Here is a 17337-nt window from a genome sequence, read left to right as displayed (position 1 = left end):
CGTGAAATCAGCTAAGCAAAAAATAAATGGAATCAAACTTGGTATGAAATTGCAGGAGGAAATGGAGGTCTGCTCCGGAATTGTATGCTAGACGTGGAAAACGGTGATCCAACACCACCATCGTGCGATGACGAATCCGTTTTTCAACGCTACCGCTTTCTCTTCTCAACACGGCAACAGAAATGGTTGGGCTATTCTGAAAACCGTCACGGCCCACCACAAATGCAAATAAAAATCAAGGCCAATATGAACGTGGCAGAATCGTAAGCATGAATGAGCTCCCGTTGCGCTACACATAACTAATTTAAACCAATGTTGTATACCATGTAGAATGCTATGAAATGTTAATATCATCCATTGTAAACCGTGTATTACTACATATTGCAATTACTGGTGGTGGTGGGATTGTCCTGTGACCCCAAGTACCTTGCTACAGCGTGGACCATCAAGTTGCTGATTGGTTTGCCATACCAACCCGCTGCTACAGCAGCGGCTGGCTTGCATACGGCTCCACCAGTAAGAACACAGGCACCATCCCATTTCTGTCTGTGTTTTCAATCACAACAACAGCTGAAGGTGACATGGGTACAACACAGAGACCGTCAACTGACAGACAAAATGTAATCATCAGAACTCAGATGGAGAATGTGTGAGGGAGAGATATAGAGAATGGATAAAATGGACAGAGTGATTGACTGGGTTGATCCTAAGGAGAAAGGGGGAAGAGGGAGCGAGAGAGCGAAAACAAGAGCACGAGGATGAGAGATAGAGATAGAGTGAGAATGAGAGTGTGAGGTGCACAGTATGAGAGCGAGGTAGAGTGAAAATGAGAGAGCAAGGTAGAGAGTGAGGGATAGAGAGAGCGAAGAAGAGAGTATCAGAGTGAGAGCGAGATAGAGAGAGAATGCGAGAGCAAGGTGTGCTCTGAGGTGAGGCCAAGAGTCAGCCCAGGTCGATGCTCTACTGATAACGTTGCACCAAGCTCATCACTTTGTGGTAAGGATACAGAGGTGTTGTGCTCTGGTCCCAATGATGATAAACAAAACAACAAATTGTCACGTACATGTCAATTAAGCCGCTAACGTGCACGGCGCTGTGAGAACTGCTGTGTGTGTGTGACAGACAGAAAGTGCGCATGGGATTGGCATGCGTCATAAATCTTATTAGGTGACAGTGGCTCCTCAGTGAACGGAAGAGTAAGGCTTCGTCTGTCATCCCCGGCACAAACATTACCATACCCAGAATTAATAATTGGTTGCTAAAATGATTGGCATCAATATGTGTGTGTATGTGTGCGTTCTTTTCAATTGAGGACATGAAATAGACAAAGTATGAGTGAAGGGTATCTTTTATCCATCTAAAAATGGCGCCACTGATTGGCTGCTTGCGGATTCAATGCCATCCATCAACAGTTCTAGAAGACTTTCACCTTCAACTATAAAACCTCAAACTACATAAACTAAAACTAAATAACCCAAACAGTGTATTCACAACTCTGTCTGTTTTTTCTCATACAGGCCTTTCAAAAGACAACCAGGTCCACACCTAAATGTTGTTTTTCTGAACTCTGACGGCACAAACAGTACTTTCACAGATGGCTAACCAATTAGGGTGAATACATGGAGTCGTAACCTTTTCACTGGGCTTCAACTTAAATCACCTGCCGACTTAGTTTACAATCGAAAATGTAATGATGGCAAGAAAAAAATGTGTATTTCAAAACATTTCAGTGTCTACTAAGAGTATGCATTTGGTAGCTGTAAACAAGCAAGCTTCTGCTGCTGCCACACTGCATGTCAGTGAGAGGCAGTGAAAGGTTATTGGGAAGTGATCCACGTGAACCGGGCTTGATGCCAGGGGAAATAAATACAATATGTGCCACATCGGTTCATCGTCATGCAGAACCCCTTGTGTACACAATGTATAATTACATACATACGCAAGTGTTTTCCTCCCAGGTTGGAGGGCATGCGGCGATGCATATGCACGAACATGTATAAACCAGCACATTGATACATAGTTATAAGTATATCTAGCCGTCTTCCTACCAGAGTCATTGCGCAGGTAGGAGGACATGGCGGGGATGAGGCAGGACTGGCTGAGCAGCTCCTGGAGGACGGCGGGCAGCGCCGCGCTGTTGTGGGGTCGGCTCTCTCCAGACGTCTGGGCCTCGCTGCCGGGTCCGCCAGCACAGCCTGCCGGGTTGATGTAGCTGGCCAGCACCTGCAGGGAGGAACACGTACGCCCGGGTTGGATGGATCATTATATGATGAAGAGACCAGAGGGATGAGTTGAAATACGGGGAATTGCGTCAGCTTTTCTTTTTTTTAAGAAATTCATTCATACGCTGAGGCTTTGAATTATCAAATCACGGACTGAGAGCACATTATGGAAACAGTCTTTTCTTATGTTTTTGGCAGCGATGAAGAGATGCCAATGATCATTTCTTTGCAGGGTTATCTTTTACTCACAAGCCTCGGATGTAAATGAGTATATTACAACGTGAAGAGAATCGTGAGATTACATCGTGACGGCATTAGGAACTGCATGTTTCATGCAAATCACTCAAAACAGAGCAGTCTTTGCAAAATCGACCTATAAGCTGTTCTGGAAAGATAAGCTGCAACCACAGTTCTGGATCGTAAAATCGGGATACAAGCAGCGGCTCTATTTTCGAGAAAATAAGGTATTCAAGAAGTATTGAGTATTGAAGGTGTCAAGAAGGTGTTTGACACGGTTCTGAGGGTATGCTAAAAGGTGTTCTAGTTGGTACTTAAGGCATGCAAGAACTAGTTTGAGATGGTAATCAAGGTATTCTAGAGGGTGGCCAAGGCTTTTTGTTGTACCAAAGGTATTCTAGAATGTATTTCTAGGTGTTCCAGGGGTGTTTGTATTAGCGAACGTATTCTAGAAGGTATTTCTAGGGTGTTCCAGCAAGAGAGCTCACCTGTAGCAGGCAGGTGACGTGCTCCTCCTCCAGCCGCTGCTTGGTGAGGGCCTGCTCCACGTCCCAGCCCGAGGCGGTCGAGCCCGTACCGAAGCCCGTTCCCTTGGCCCAGTACAGCTGCTGCTCCTCGCTGGTGCCACCGCCGTGCCCGCTGGCCACCTGGGGCTGAAGGACAGAACACAACGGCGGGAACATCAGAACCCAAAGCGCGGCAGTCCCACGCTCTATGGTTGGAGCCGAGCACGGGGGTCTTGTTAATCCTTACAAGCAGTTTGGATTTCAGAGGTTAGACTTTCGTCCTCTATAAGAGGACACAAATCAGGTGTATCTCGTCTCACTTACAGTCGAAGTCTTGTACAGCGTTGAAACGTAGCTAAGACTATCATCTTAACATGAACTACATAACTATGAAGAGAAGGTTGGCCCTCTAAAGGGCCAACCTTCTCTTCATAGTTATGTAGTTCATGTTAAGATGATCGTCTATAGCTTTATATATTTATCTACGTTTCAACGCTGTACAAGACACGAGCACCGCTGAGACCATGGTGTAATTGCATGTGCACGGTCCTTTTATTGCGGGTAGTAGTCTCCTGTTGAGTATTACACTCTGCCCAATAGCCTAAAGCAGCAGGGCATCCCAGATAACCAGCCTCTCCCCTGTGTGGTTCATGTGTGAAAAGTAAATTCATAACCAACAAAAACAGCACAAGGATAAAAGCAGCAGCTTCCCAAACATGCCGGGAGCATGAGGGAGAAGAACTGACAGCATCTGGATCAGATAATGGTATTTTGGTTTTTCCAGCAAATTCAGCAGGAGCCAGACGACCCATGACCGTTGTCCAATTGGCAGTTTCTGTGCTAGCACCAAAAGGTCCATTCTGCCGCCAGTCCTCAGCTTGTGAGGTTCTACTTATACCAGGGTCATTTCAAAACGATATGTCAAGCTACATCACGATGTTACACCGTGAAGAGGCGTATCATTTATCTCAACATAAAACATGGCATGACTAATCACAGCAGGAAAATGTGAGCAGAGTTGCTAGTGGCCAACAGTGATGTACTGGGAACTAGTTCCTACCTCAGGCTGATGACCCGATAGAAGTGGAATGGACCTTTTGTTCTCAACATGGAAATACCATCAAATAGAATTGGCTGGCTAAGGGGCAAATCTAAGTGAAAGTTGAAGTATTTGTTGCCCTCCCCTTACCTCGGAGGCGTTGGGGCAGGCGTTGGGGATGCGTGGCGCGTGGTGGCTGAGGGCCGACAGACAGGCCAGGATGAGGTGGATAGCCCCGATCTCCAAGGCCATGCGTCGGAGCAGGACACCGTCGTCTGTGGTGAGCGGCGTGGTGCTGAACAGCGCCCGGAGCACGTGGAAGGGCAGCGTGGGCAGCACGTTGGCGGACGGAGACTGCAGGATGTGACCTGCGGGAAGCAGAGGGGGTGGAGGGGTTAGAGATGTGGGGCGGGGTAAGAGATTGGCTTTATGTTGTCCAGCTTATTTAGAAGTGTGACAAATTTTCTCTTCGCCATAATTAGTATTCTTGTTTTGAAATGTTAAGCTATTTTTTATTGCTGCTGTAACACCTGCATTTCCCTTCAGGGACTAATAAAGTGTCATTAAGTCTTATTTTAAAGTAAATTCACAATGGATGCAATTTGCAACTTAATGTCCCAAGACCAATGTTTTTGCCAAACATGTCTGAGTGTCTTGCTTTGAACTTCTGCTTGATAGTCAATGTTACATGCCTTGGTAGGAACGAAAATTTATACACCAAGATAAAGTTTACACTTTACAAAGCGGGAAGTGGTCCATCAGATAGTCTGACTCATTCTGTGGTCTGGTAGCGCTCCACACCCAGCCCTTGGTTAGCCAAACCACTGACCCAGGTTACATTTATTACTGTAGAGCAACCATTTGACTCCATCAAGTCCAGTCCTAACATGAGTAATGTTTTAAATACTCATAAGCTTTACATACATTCATAAACGGTTGAAAGTGTGTCACTCTTGAGAATGTAATAGACTACAAAAACAGACTACAAAAAGTTTCTGACATTTTGGACATCTTATTCACAATAAAACTACCCCCTAAAAAAGGATTCCTGGGATCTCAGCATCCTCTATGGACTATTAATCTTTCATCAAACTTTTTAGGGAAACTCGGGGCGATTTGAGTTCCCATCATGTCTTTATTGAAGTTTAAGAGTTTGCGAGTAGCATAATGATTGATCCAAACGGCAGGCCTAATGACTGCCAGAGGGACCGAGCACACTGAGAGAAGCAGAAAGTGTCTTCGGCTCTCATTTAGCCCTCATAATGACTAAGGGCAGACAAAGACAGCAGTGGACTAAACGACTGCCTGATGTGATGTGTGGCCCGTGTTACCAAATAAGCTGGCAGACCCTCGCCACCACTCATCGCCAACAAGGGCCGCAGACTTGCTCAAGGACTGGGGGAAGGCAGGGCGAAACAGCAACGAGAACACCAGAACACGGACACTTAAACAAGCTCCGGGGCTGACTGAATGACAGGAAGGGGAGAGATGATGGATAGGGGAGGTTACAGGGACAGGAAATACCGGCTTAGCGAGAGCTGGTTGAAAGGTTGATTTTTATTCTTTCCGTTTAAAAGGGACTTCACTTCGTAAACGAGCCTGAGGATTCCCAATGCTAGTTTTACATCCCAGATCAATCTAGTGACCAAGAAACCGTTAAAGGTTATTTTTTGGGGGCATTGGACAGGACAGTGAAGCTGTAAAGTGCGTTGAGCGTGCCAACATCATGCAGCAAAAGACGTGCCTTGTAAAAATCGCACAAGGGTCTTTACAAAGTGTTCCTGCTTACATGGGTGACCGACTTAAGAGTAAGCCACCGGGTAAACCTTCACCACCAGACCTGAAACCTATGGGTGGCAGCAAACTTCCCACACACGGCCCTGGATGGCGGCCACCACCCAGCGTCCCAGAACACTTACTTCCCTCGCCGTCGTCCGTGACGCCCAGGACGAGCCGCAGCAGACACTGGGCGTGCTTCCTCTCCTTCAGCAGCACCTCGGCGTAGCCGTGCAGCCGCAGGAAGAGGCCGAATGCCGCCAGCGAGTGGGCGGGGATGGGCGACATGGTCTGCACCGAGGAGGAGGAGGAGGAGGAGGACGCCTGGCCCTGCAGCTGCTGCTTGTTGATGGGCGGGGGCGGGGGCTCCGCCGCGATGGTCTCGGGCGCCTCGTACACCAGCTCCCCCGACTGCTCGATGGTCACCCACTCAAACTGGTCGCTGTCCTTGGGCTTCTCCAGCGTGGTGGAGGGCACGATGGGCGAGATCACCTGGAGGCACCACCACCACCACCGCCACCCCGAGCAGGATCAAGGTGGATGGGCAAGGAGAGGTGGGGAGGTGGGGGCAAGGAGGACAGGTGAGAAGATGGCATTGACCTCAGGGAGATTGGCCTACAGGCGGGCTTCTGGCCGCTAAAATGTTGTTGTTTTTCCAATTTGTTACTTTCCATTTAGTTCCATGTAGTACACACAATTAAAATAAGAGCTTTAGATTCTGTTGAGCAATAGGAGGCTGCCACCTAAGACATTTAGCACATGGCAGTCACTGTTTTTATATTGATTATTTTGTGATATATTATAACAAACTCATAATATTAAGAAATGTGTTTTACTTTAATCACAATAATACGTTCCAGGAATGGGAATCGCTCCATGTACTTCACTCACTGTTGATAGGTTTCCAAGATTTACCTCTGCAAGTCATGCATTGATAAATAAAACATCCATTTATTTGAAGGTAAGCTGCACTAAAAGCTAGGGCAGAGGAAAGGCCCATAAGCCCGGAAGAGACAGAAACACGACGATAGTCTAAAAGCCCTGCAGGAAAGCTACCCAACAGCCTTACCTGCACCAATAAAGATGCCTTCTGTCCACGAGCGTAATGCTTTCACTTCAGGTGAAGCAGAGTTACTGAATCAATAATTAATTTAGGGACAGGGTATGGCCAATAGAGAACACAGCATCTACAGAAACCTTGATTCTCAAGTGGTGCACAGTTGGATCCCAGAAGCCTCATACTTCTCAGTCTACGACAAACACTGGCAACACTGTTCATCTTTACAACATTTCAACGTCAAGAAGGAAGAAGAAAAGTCTCACTTGGTGGCCGTTTTGGGGCGCGTGATGCCACTCGGGGCTTGCTCTTGGACACAGCCTGTATGGCTCGATTTTCGGGAACTATTTTGAAGCGGGGGGACAGCAGGAAACAGAAGAAGGAGGGGAAGGGAGAGAGGACAAAAAGCATTTAGTCCCCTGGCAAGCCTCGCCCGTGCTCAATTTCAATGATTTGGCGGTTCACCTTGTCACAGAGAGAGCCCACGCCTTCGCAATTAGGGCCTCAAAGTGTTCATCTGCGGCGGGGGCATAATGGGGCACGTCTCGCGCACGCCAATGACAAACACCGCTCTGATTGGCTCTAAACACCCGAGCCTCTGGCCGGGGGCTCCTGGTACGCTACGTACCGGGGGGGGGGGGGGGGGGGGGGGGGGGGGGGGGGACGCAGCCTGACAGTCGATTGAGTCAGCCCCGAGCACCGTACTCCATCGGAACGGTGTAACCACCTACCTTAAGACGGCCTGTCAGAAGAACCAATGGCTGAATTTCTCCCTGCAAGTCAGGTTTTTTCTTCAATGTTTTTGTTTTTCTTGGTAAGTTTAATTAAGGCGCTGTCACCAATATTTGAGATGGAGGTTTAGAAGAGTATAATTTTTTTATCCCGGTACACGCACGCCTCGCTGTTTGCTGGCGGCTAACGGATTGAGAAGGTGGTTAAATTGCTACGATGAGCGTAATGAGGGGAGGCGTGCGGCTGACGAGTGGCGTCGGGAAGTGGAATAACAATGAGTGGACATTGTGGGCGTTTCTCTTATCTTGGCGAGCAAATTATATTAAGCGCTCCTACGCCAAAGAAGACTTAAATGACAGTGATTCTACCGCTTCACATTCTCAGTGTTGGAGCGTGGTTGTACAATTCGACACGCAGAATAAGGCAGAGTTTAGCATTCCAGAACAGTACCATGTCATTCGTTCCCGATTGAATTATACTGCACATTGTTACCACTGGACTTTACTAGTGAACCCAACAGATTGATATGAGCTCTATAAACAATGAAATATGGGCTCCTTTCCAAAGGAACATTGTGCTCCCAAGTCTCAAAAGTAATGGGCACACAAAGGCATTAAGGGGTACCCAAAGACGATGTGTCAATGAATGGATTGACTTTATATTAGTACTATAAATCGCATAAATAAGGAAAAAACAGATCTCTGTGGAGAGCCGGTGCGGGTAGCCTCACCTGCTGTATGACGTCAGGGTAGAGCATGGGCAGCCTCTCGGCGATCAGTGCCAGGCCCCCCATGCCGGCGAACACCTGAAGGGGGGACTGCACGGGGCTGGTCTCCAGCAGGGTCTCGTCCGTGGCGTCTGGAATCTCCTCTCCGGGGGTCATGGGCTCGTCCTCGGGACAGCTGCTCAGCATCTCACAGTGCTCCACTGGAGGGGGGGAGAGGAAAGAGCGGGAGAGAGAGAACCTGGTGTGATGACGGCTGCACAAGCATTACTGGAAGGGTCACAGTGCTAAATTCCCCATTTGGAAACAGAGTGAGAAGCTTTGATTGGCTTGACCAGACACTGCAGTATGGGGTAAACCTGCACCATAAGCGCTCCTTTCAGGGGAGGTGAGGGGGGATAGAGAGAGACTTATTTGTAGGTAGATCCTACTGGTAGATGCTCCATTGGGTGAGAGGGGGAACAAGGTATGATGGATTGCCCGGAGATAGTTAAGCAAGCATAGGGCTGAGATAAGATGGTACTTTATAATCCCAGATGGAAAACGTGGAGCAGGTCCGTACTGCGTCATAATAGCAATACAAAGTTATACCTAGAAACAACTATTACGTCTAATAAATTACCTAGTCTCTTTCAGAAAAAAAGCACACGTTAATTATCATGCCGCTATGAACAGCTGTTTGTTCAAATATCTGGAAGTGATTCAGATCATTAGCATACAGACAATGAATAAATGAAGGGCATAAGGTGCAGATTTGTTTTCCTTACAATAACCTTAACTTGGATCAGGTTTTGGGTTAAGATGTATTAAGATAAATGCATAGTTTAGCTCCTGTATACCGCTCGACAAAGGAGCATAGTCAGGTGTTTTGTTGTATACGTTATACGTATATGTTGTAAACAGGGTGCGTTGAAAGCAACTCAATGCACCTCATAATTCGTACCAAGATTACATTTGAGGGAAAGCAGGAAGGATAGATCAACAGAGCCAGTCGTCCATTACACTCTCATTCATCAAGACAGTAGGAGGAGGAAAGACAACAGCTTTCAGATCATGGACGGATGATCTCTAGAGCACAGGTACATGCTGATGAAAGGCATTATATATGTATGTTGAACATAATATAGTTTAAACTTAACTTTGTATAATTTCCACATGTATGTACTTTACTGCTCTTATTGTATATGTCAATACATTTTCAGTGTATATTTTTATTTTTATTACCCTTCTGAATTTTCTGCTATGATTCCTAATTTCCCGACTGAGATTTATAAAGTTCATATCGTCTTGTTTTCTACCACATTACCTCAATTGCTTTCAAGTCAAATAGAACTGCCAATCACAACCGTTTTCCTATGATGGTTGCCACTGAGTTAACAAGGGTATATTATGACTGATGTCATCCATCAGCTATGGATTGATCTGAACCGTAATTCATCTTGATTATGAATCAGCTCATCCGAAATCTACAACTGTAAAATCTGTTGGATCCGTGTATGAGCAAAGCGGAGATAGGATTTTAGAAATAACAGCAAGCTGATCTTATTATGGACTGGACCTTGAATATAGACAGGAGGGTATCCTGAAAGAGAGCGGGAAAGACATGTGGTATAGGGCCGCAGGTGAGAATAAAACATGCGGCTGCTATGATGCGTATCCGGTACGCTGTTAGAACTAAAGTGACTCGACTCGCTCCTGTGCTGTCTCTGTTGGACAACAATATGTCTTCCTAAAAGGTTTTTGCCATTTACAACCAGGAGAAAGGCTTTTAATGGAGCCTGTAGGTGTGTTTGGGAGTGGGGATTATGGACGGGTTGGTTCCTGAAAAAACCAGTCAAAGAGAAAGAGAAAAGGAGAGGAGGAAGAGTAAGGCAGGTTGTCTGCTAGGGGTGGGCAAAAAAATATATCCAGATATTTTCCCTCATGTCTATATTTGAGCTTTTTCAGCTTTCATTAACAATTTCTTCTGACATTCAAAATCACTTAGATCAGCTAACCTACAGAAAATATATAGGTATTTTGTAAATGAAAGCAGCCACAAGGCATCTTATACTCAAACATTAACAAAATGTGTGACATGAAAAAGAGAAAACTTTGAGAGAAAGTTTAACAATGAAGAAAAATAAGAACTATTTAAACAGAAAATCCTCCACGTCAACTGTTCTAGATGAACAAAAAACAATTTCTAGTTTTTGATTAGCAAGAGCTGACAAAAGGGGACGCCAATGTGAACAGCATAGTTGAGCCACGTATGGGAATTTAATCTTGCGCTCTGGATGCAGAGGCTCTCTCCTCCACAGTTGAGGGGATCTGTACGTCACCGCAGTCATCTCATGGTGGTCATGGCCTATTATTCACCCAGTGCGCACATGCTACGTAAGGACGAATTTGTCTATGGATGTGGGAAAGATATTGGGGTAACGACTTTCTGACGTGTAAGCTAAATAAAGTTACAATAAGCCTTAATATAGCTGGCAATTGTGTCGGGTAAATGTCCTTTCATATCAGGCCCATAACGAATAAAGGTTTCGGAAATGCAAGGAAAACTGAACTAACTTTGACGAACATAGTTGCATCAGTTACGACATGAATATGCAGCGTTTTTGAACAAGTACTGCGCAGGCTAAAGAGACACTTCTTAGCCCCGTGCTTAGGCTCCGTCCTTTCTCCAAAATATCCTACGTTTGTAGAGTTCTCAATTATAATGGAGGTTCCTTGTTTAATCCACATGTAAAATAGGGGATTATGATAAGTAGTGTAGTCTTAAATACATCAGTGTTTTGGAGACGTTCCTTTATGAGGTGGATACGATGCCAAATCGCCCATCCCTCGTCCATGCTGTATTAAATGGGAACTGAGAAGTGTTCTCCCTGGTCGGTTTGAATCGCTGCTTGTACAACAAGCTGCGGTTTCTCCTCTTCCCGCCTGTTAGTGTGGGTCACCATCCAATCCCCGGCTCTAAAAGCCTCTCTCGTCAGGTGAACCCGAATTCTGCCGTATTAGTGGAACTGTACAGAGAGTGGTGAGACATCAAGTGAAATGATGAAGTAGGATGGGTAAAACCCCCATACTGCACTTCTCCATAGAGACTGAGAGACAGACAGACAGACGGACGGACGGGGAGGAAGGGGTAGTAAATAAGAGGGAAGGAGCTGCCAGGGAGCAGACATTAGCCACTAAGGAGACTGGATTTAGCTACAGGTGATCTGGAGCTGGAGCTTACAGCCAGCTTACGGTGTCTGGCTGACATGTATATGGAGCAAATATTAAGATTCATAATTCAGGCTGGAACACAATTATTCCAGAAGGCCATATGGATGCCATTTATTATTTTCCATACTGTTGGCCATGGGGAAGAGGCGGGCACAGAGGTTATACTCTGCAGACCGTGGAGGCCATGGTAGGGGATACATTTTTAGCATGAAGAAGCTTCCATCTGTAACACACAGATTACTTTCAAAGTGCCAGAAGCAGCCTAGGCAGCAGCGATTCAGTCGTCACTGGAACAGGTGGATCGCTGCCTCTCTAACTAACTATTCCCGGTCTCCTGCAAAGGTTATTATCCCCATGCCCAAATGGTTGCCTGTTATATTAGCAGATTTATCCCACTGTGGCTAGGCCAACGTTGGTTGGCATAGCAACACAGAGGAGATTGGTCTGCTCTCGTTGGTTGGTTCTGTCCAAGCCCAATGAGAGGGGAGCCGTCTACCTTGTGGGAGACTTATCACCCATCATCGGGTTGCTCCATTTTTAGGTTGGAAAACGATTCAGACCCAAACTTCTTGCATGGTTGTGCATTTGCTACCACACACACACGCACACACACATAGCTTTCACCGACCAACAACTGCCCTGTAATATCAATATCACAGTGAAGTAGTTACCAGTAGTTTGTTTGTATACAAAATGGACCTCTCACCTTAGAACATTTCTGAACCTAAAATATGCCGTAGAATCTATATCCATGCAAGTCCCCAAGACACTTTTACATTTCAGGTGAGCGCAACGTTAGGGATCACCACACTCAAACCCAGTTCGAACTTGTCAGAACCAACACATAAGCAGTCAAAGGTAAAGTACTGGTGGCAAATGTAGAAAAGTGTGTTCCTTGTCAGAGCTCAATAACAAAAAAAAAAAAAAGACATTTGAAAACATGAATCAAAAGCTCAGCTTAAACGCTGTATCCCTCTCTCCATCATCCAAGACATTCCCAGCAGTCCGACGCCTCCGTCACCACACGCTCCTTACCTTTCTCCGTCCTTAGCCTCTTGAAGGAGTCCGTCTTGGAGAGGCCGGGGTCCGAGATGACCTTGGAGCCCAGCTTGACGGTCAGGTCGATGGAGCGGTAGCCCTGAGGCAGCCTGCGGTCGTAGAGCAGGGTGAGGAGTTGGGCCAGGGTCATCTCCGCGGGCAGCGGCTGGCCTGTTGTGGGGGGGGTTAAAAGTTGGACTTGTGTGTCCCTGGTGTAGAAGGCATTCGCTCCACATTCAAGGTAGATGCTTACGGGATACATCTCGATGTATCGCTGAGGAGATTCACATACATGCTCACCAGATCTCTGACTATGATTACTCAACCTTGAACATTACCTAAAAGCATGTTTATTTATATAAATACAGTATATTTGAGAGAGAGCAGGAGCGAAAGAGATATATAGTAGTATCTAGTTTTAAATTGTATATGATGCTTCACATTTTCAGTCAAGTAGTGAGGATGAAGCTTTATTAAAAAAACAATATTTTCAAATGATACGCTTTACCCAACACCCAGAATCAATGTCTACATCATTTTAATAGTACTCTCTAATCCATTCTTATTTATTCGTTAACAGATAATGAGGAATACATTGTAAGCCGTGCCCGTGAAGGTGAAGAAGTGCAGTGTGTGTGTGCGTATGTGTTCAGAGTTGGCTGTGTGTGGACTAGCAACAGGTCGGGGAGAATCGACCGGGATGGATCTTACAGCTCTATTACCGCAGGAGGAATTAATTAGATATGCTGCTACTATACCCTCATAGAGAGAGAGAGAGAAAGAGATGGAGAGACAGCGACGCAGAGACAGAGACGGAGTGTGTTACCTGGCAGTAGGTTGTGGTAGAGGTGGAAGACCGGGACGCTGATGGTCTTGTTGGAGGGGTCTGAGGAGGAGGAGGCGGCCAGCTTGTCTGTCATCACGCGGCCCCTCCTGGAGGGGGGCCGGGGGGGCGTGGACAGGGCCCTCTTAGACTGGGACTTCAAGCCTGAGGAGAAATTCCGAGGGTAAGACCCTGTTCTGGCGGCACTCTGCCGCTCAGTCCGCCAACAGCTGTGGATGCGAGTGCGTTTGTGTGCACGTGTTTAACCTGAGGCCACGACGACACTGTAGTTGTCCTGGAAACCGTTGTCAGCCTTCATCTTCTCCTTCTCCTCGTGGTTCTTCTTCTCCTTGTCGTCCTTCTGCTCACTGATCAGTTTGGCTGTGATGCTGGGCGTGTCTGGAACACAACACACAAACCAGAATAAACACACCAGAATAAAGACACCAAGCTGTTGGCAATTATGCTGAGCGAAAATCAGTTGTCTGTCTGAATCAATGGTAGCACTTTAGGCTTAGAAGAGGGACGTTTCTTTGATAGCTGACACAAGCCACCCTTTTTTTTTTTGAGTTATCACTTTAAAAAAAAAAAAAATTTTATCCTATTGCGCCTTACTCTCTCGCACACGGACGCGCACACTCACACACACACACACACACACAAACACAGGGCCTTTTATCTATTGTTCAAGGTCCCGAAAGGACCATTCATCATGCGCATCAGTAGCTATCCGCTAGCTTCAACGCACCCCCCACCCCATGAGATGGTGATGAAGGGGGCTGCTGCAGGAAGTATCAGGTACTAATGGCTGGACAGAACCATCAGACCCCTGGGGAGGGGGTTCAGTCGGAGTAGGAAAGGGAAAAACGTGTCCAGGGCACAGGTAAGTGTGTTGAGTGTTGGTCATTGGACACGGCTCTCCGATGGAGAGAATGCGGTTACATTTTTTAATGTGTAAATTTATGTCTACATGTCGAGTATCATTGGTCTTGGTTCCCAGACACAGCACGTCTACATATGAAGATGCCAGACCCAAATAGAGAATTGTTGTATCTTTCGTGCTTTATGGACTGGAGAGTGAAGATGGAAAGTGGGTTGAAGAAGAGATGCAGCTTGGGACAGCAGGTAACGAATCGAACTCGGGTCGCCACAATGCCGTATTGTCTAAGTTGAGCAACTGTGTGGAACCCGTGGGGATTCCTCTGTAAGCGACGGTGTGTTCTGTGTCGTGACTCCCCCGGCGGTGTAGCATTAACGCTAACAGGGGTGTCTATTCCCCCCGGATGGGTTTAGCGCAGCACGGAGGCTGGGTGTCAGCGATGGCACTTAAATCTTAAATGTGTGTGAAACCACGTGAGGGAAAGGTCAGTGTTTATCTGCCCAGAGGGGGAGCAGATTGAGAACTGTGTGTGTGTGTGTGTGTGTGTGTGTGTGTGTGTGTGTGTGTGTGTGTGTGTGTGTGTGTGTGTGTGTGTGTGTGTGTGTGTACGCGCGCGCTAATTGATTCCAAACAGAACTGTGTTTTGCATTGAAACCAGCCCACCTGAGGCACCACCACAACGAGGGAGACTGATGGTTTGTTTGTGTGTGTGTGTGTGTGTGTGTGTGTGTGTGTGTGTGTGTGTGTGTGTGTGTGTGTGTGTGTGTGTGTGTGTGTGTGTGTGTGTGTGTGTGTGTGTGTGTGTGTGTGTGTGTGTGTGTGTGTGTGAACCCCTTGTCTCCCTGCGATGAACACCTGGGGTATGTGTAAATATTGATGAGAGGCCGATGAGACGAATACCAAGCGGTGATGGACAACGAAGGCTTAATTTATACCCCTGCATCGACCAGCCGCCATGGGTCTGTACGTTACTGGAGTAGCTAAACATGGTTGTCACGGTAGCTCACGTGCACCTCTCGAAGAACTCAACCCCCTCGTCGGGGCACAGACCCATAAAGGGAAGCAGCGAAGAGTTAAACGGTAGCTGTTGGACACAGACGTATTATTCAACCTCAAGGATCTCTGTTCAAACACGGCCGCCAGAGCTCCAGCACTCCAGGCTGCCATTCAGAACACGTTCCAGGCGACAGACAATCATTCTTCTGATGGTGATACCAGAATGAATAAACACTGAATGCCAATCATACTGTTGCTCTACTCTGAACATTGTCTGTATGAACCTAGATGGGTGAGGCCACAGTTAGAAGTCGCCTATGATCTGATTTTCTGAAGAAGGCTGGGTGAATTGGACCGGATCAGGGGTCACAGAGCAGCCTCCACAGTAGACAATACACTGTTCTCCACCAACGGAAACTCCCCCCCTCTCGGTTCACGGTCCCAGATTAATCTCACTCAACACCAAGCACCCGTTATCAAGCCTTGTTCCCACCTCCATTGGACTACTGAACCCCTGGTAGAGGCTCACTCTGAAGTCTTTCTAAACCATGCAACCGTCTTTTTTAGACTAAGTACAGACAGTTCCAGAAAGTACCACCATACCCCTTCACTTAAAACTATATACATACATACAAGATGTGGACAGGCTTTTGTATAGCGTGGTTATGTGTTGGTTCTTTTTTTTTTTCATCTTTAATCTTGTAAGTGGCCCTAGTACATTGTGCTTATGGTATGTGATGCAACTAAATAGAGCCCCACACATGCGCTCTATACCAATCCCGTTCCTAACAGTGGGAGGTTCTGTGCACGAGGCCTTCTTACCTGAGACCCGGTCCAGGACCTCGGCCAGCGTGGTGGAGATGGGCAGGTGCAGGGTGCGGTACTTGTGTCCAGCTCCGTACATGGGGTGCTGGATCACGTGACTCGTGGCGTTGATACGGCCTTTGTAAAGCTGGAAGGTTCAGAGCAGAGGGGGAGGAAGAATGTAAGGATGAGGTACGGGATAAGTGTTGCTGAATTTGTTTCACCTCGTTAAAAGGGCTCCAATTTTACCACCGGGTATGATGCTCGTCAGTCATAACATGACTTTTGGAAATCGAACAGATAGTGACATGGCCACCTTGATATATGACCAATGGATCAGCCTACCAGGTGGTAGTCCACAGAAAAGGTTGGTGGGCGGATCTAGCCGTCATAAATCTGTAACATAGGGGCCCCTTACCCGGTTTATGCTCATTGAGCTCAATGATCTCTTTTATAAAGGAGACCTGGAAAAGACGGCACCATTGGTGTTTACAGACACGAGGACATTAACCAACAAGGACCCGATTTGGTCTTTCCTGTTTGACTGTGACAGGTCGTCTCAGACCGCATGAATGACGGCACACGTGTTCATCACTGGACTGACATTTACTGCTCCACTCAGCCCCCAAAGGGGATAGGCTAGATACCAACAAAACGCGCGCACACACACACAAACACAGAAACACACACACACACACCTTGGTGTTAAAGTGAGCACTCGGATTTCACATAAATATAAAAAGACTTCCAAGAACGAGAATAAATCCAAAAGAGAGAGAGAAAGTGGGACGGCCTTAAGTTTTGTTGCAGTGGCACCAGCATGATTGACAGGTCCGAGGCTTCTTTCTGGCCTCAGATGTCTAACCTGACATGACCTAGGAGGAGGAGGCCACCATGTGTTAAAGAGAGGAGAACAAGAAGAGGAAGTCGACAATGGCGGTCATTATTCAGTCCCTGATGAGTGTGAGGGTCGCGTACGTCCAGGCGCTAGCGGTGACCTTTCCAGAGAGCAGACGGCAGGAAACCACAGCAGCCAAAACACAAAAGGGCCGACTTAATTGGATAGGAGATGACATGAGATGCTGCGTTTTCCTCCCGACAACCAAGCAGGCTGCTAATTTAGGAGTTTGAGAGAGTCGTCTCTCACGGCTCTCTCTTAATGAGCTTTGTTTTCAAGGTTCTCAAAGGAGAAAGTGTTGTTTGCGCGTCTTTGAATGTACAATCCCACACCCACCCACCAAGTGGAATCTAGATGAGGTCTGCGACATCAAGCGAGAGAAGATGCAGAAA

General features: G+C 46.8%; 1 protein-coding gene across 7 annotated transcripts in view; it reads right to left on the bottom strand.

Annotated features, from left to right (window-relative positions):
- The window catches only part of birc6 (baculoviral IAP repeat containing 6), a 98485-nt gene that overhangs the window by 35099 nt on the left and 46049 nt on the right, over positions 1-17337 (bottom strand). For 5 of the 7 annotated variants that reach the window (XM_079728940.1, XM_079728944.1, XM_079728942.1 and 2 more), the window contains exons 56-65: positions 16066-16195; positions 13635-13766; positions 13371-13532; positions 12542-12715; positions 8300-8496; positions 7104-7181; positions 5924-6272; positions 4155-4372; positions 2948-3112; positions 2049-2223 (exon numbers count right to left, since the gene is read on the bottom strand). In XM_079728940.1, the coding sequence (XP_079585066.1) occupies positions 2049-2223; positions 2948-3112; positions 4155-4372; positions 5924-6272; positions 7104-7181; positions 8300-8496; positions 12542-12715; positions 13371-13532; positions 13635-13766; positions 16066-16195 (1780 nt within the window). The remainder of the gene's footprint in view (positions 1-2048; positions 2224-2947; positions 3113-4154; positions 4373-5923; positions 6273-7103; positions 7182-8299; positions 8497-12541; positions 12716-13370; positions 13533-13634; positions 13767-16065; positions 16196-17337) is intronic. The other 2 variants (XM_079728943.1, XM_079728946.1) reach the window with 1 other exon arrangement.

This window comes from Pollachius pollachius (assembly GCF_949987615.1).
Source record: "Pollachius pollachius genome assembly, chromosome: 2".
Taxonomy (NCBI): Eukaryota; Metazoa; Chordata; class Actinopteri; order Gadiformes; family Gadidae; genus Pollachius; species Pollachius pollachius.
This window is presented reverse-complemented; position numbering and strand designations above follow the sequence as displayed.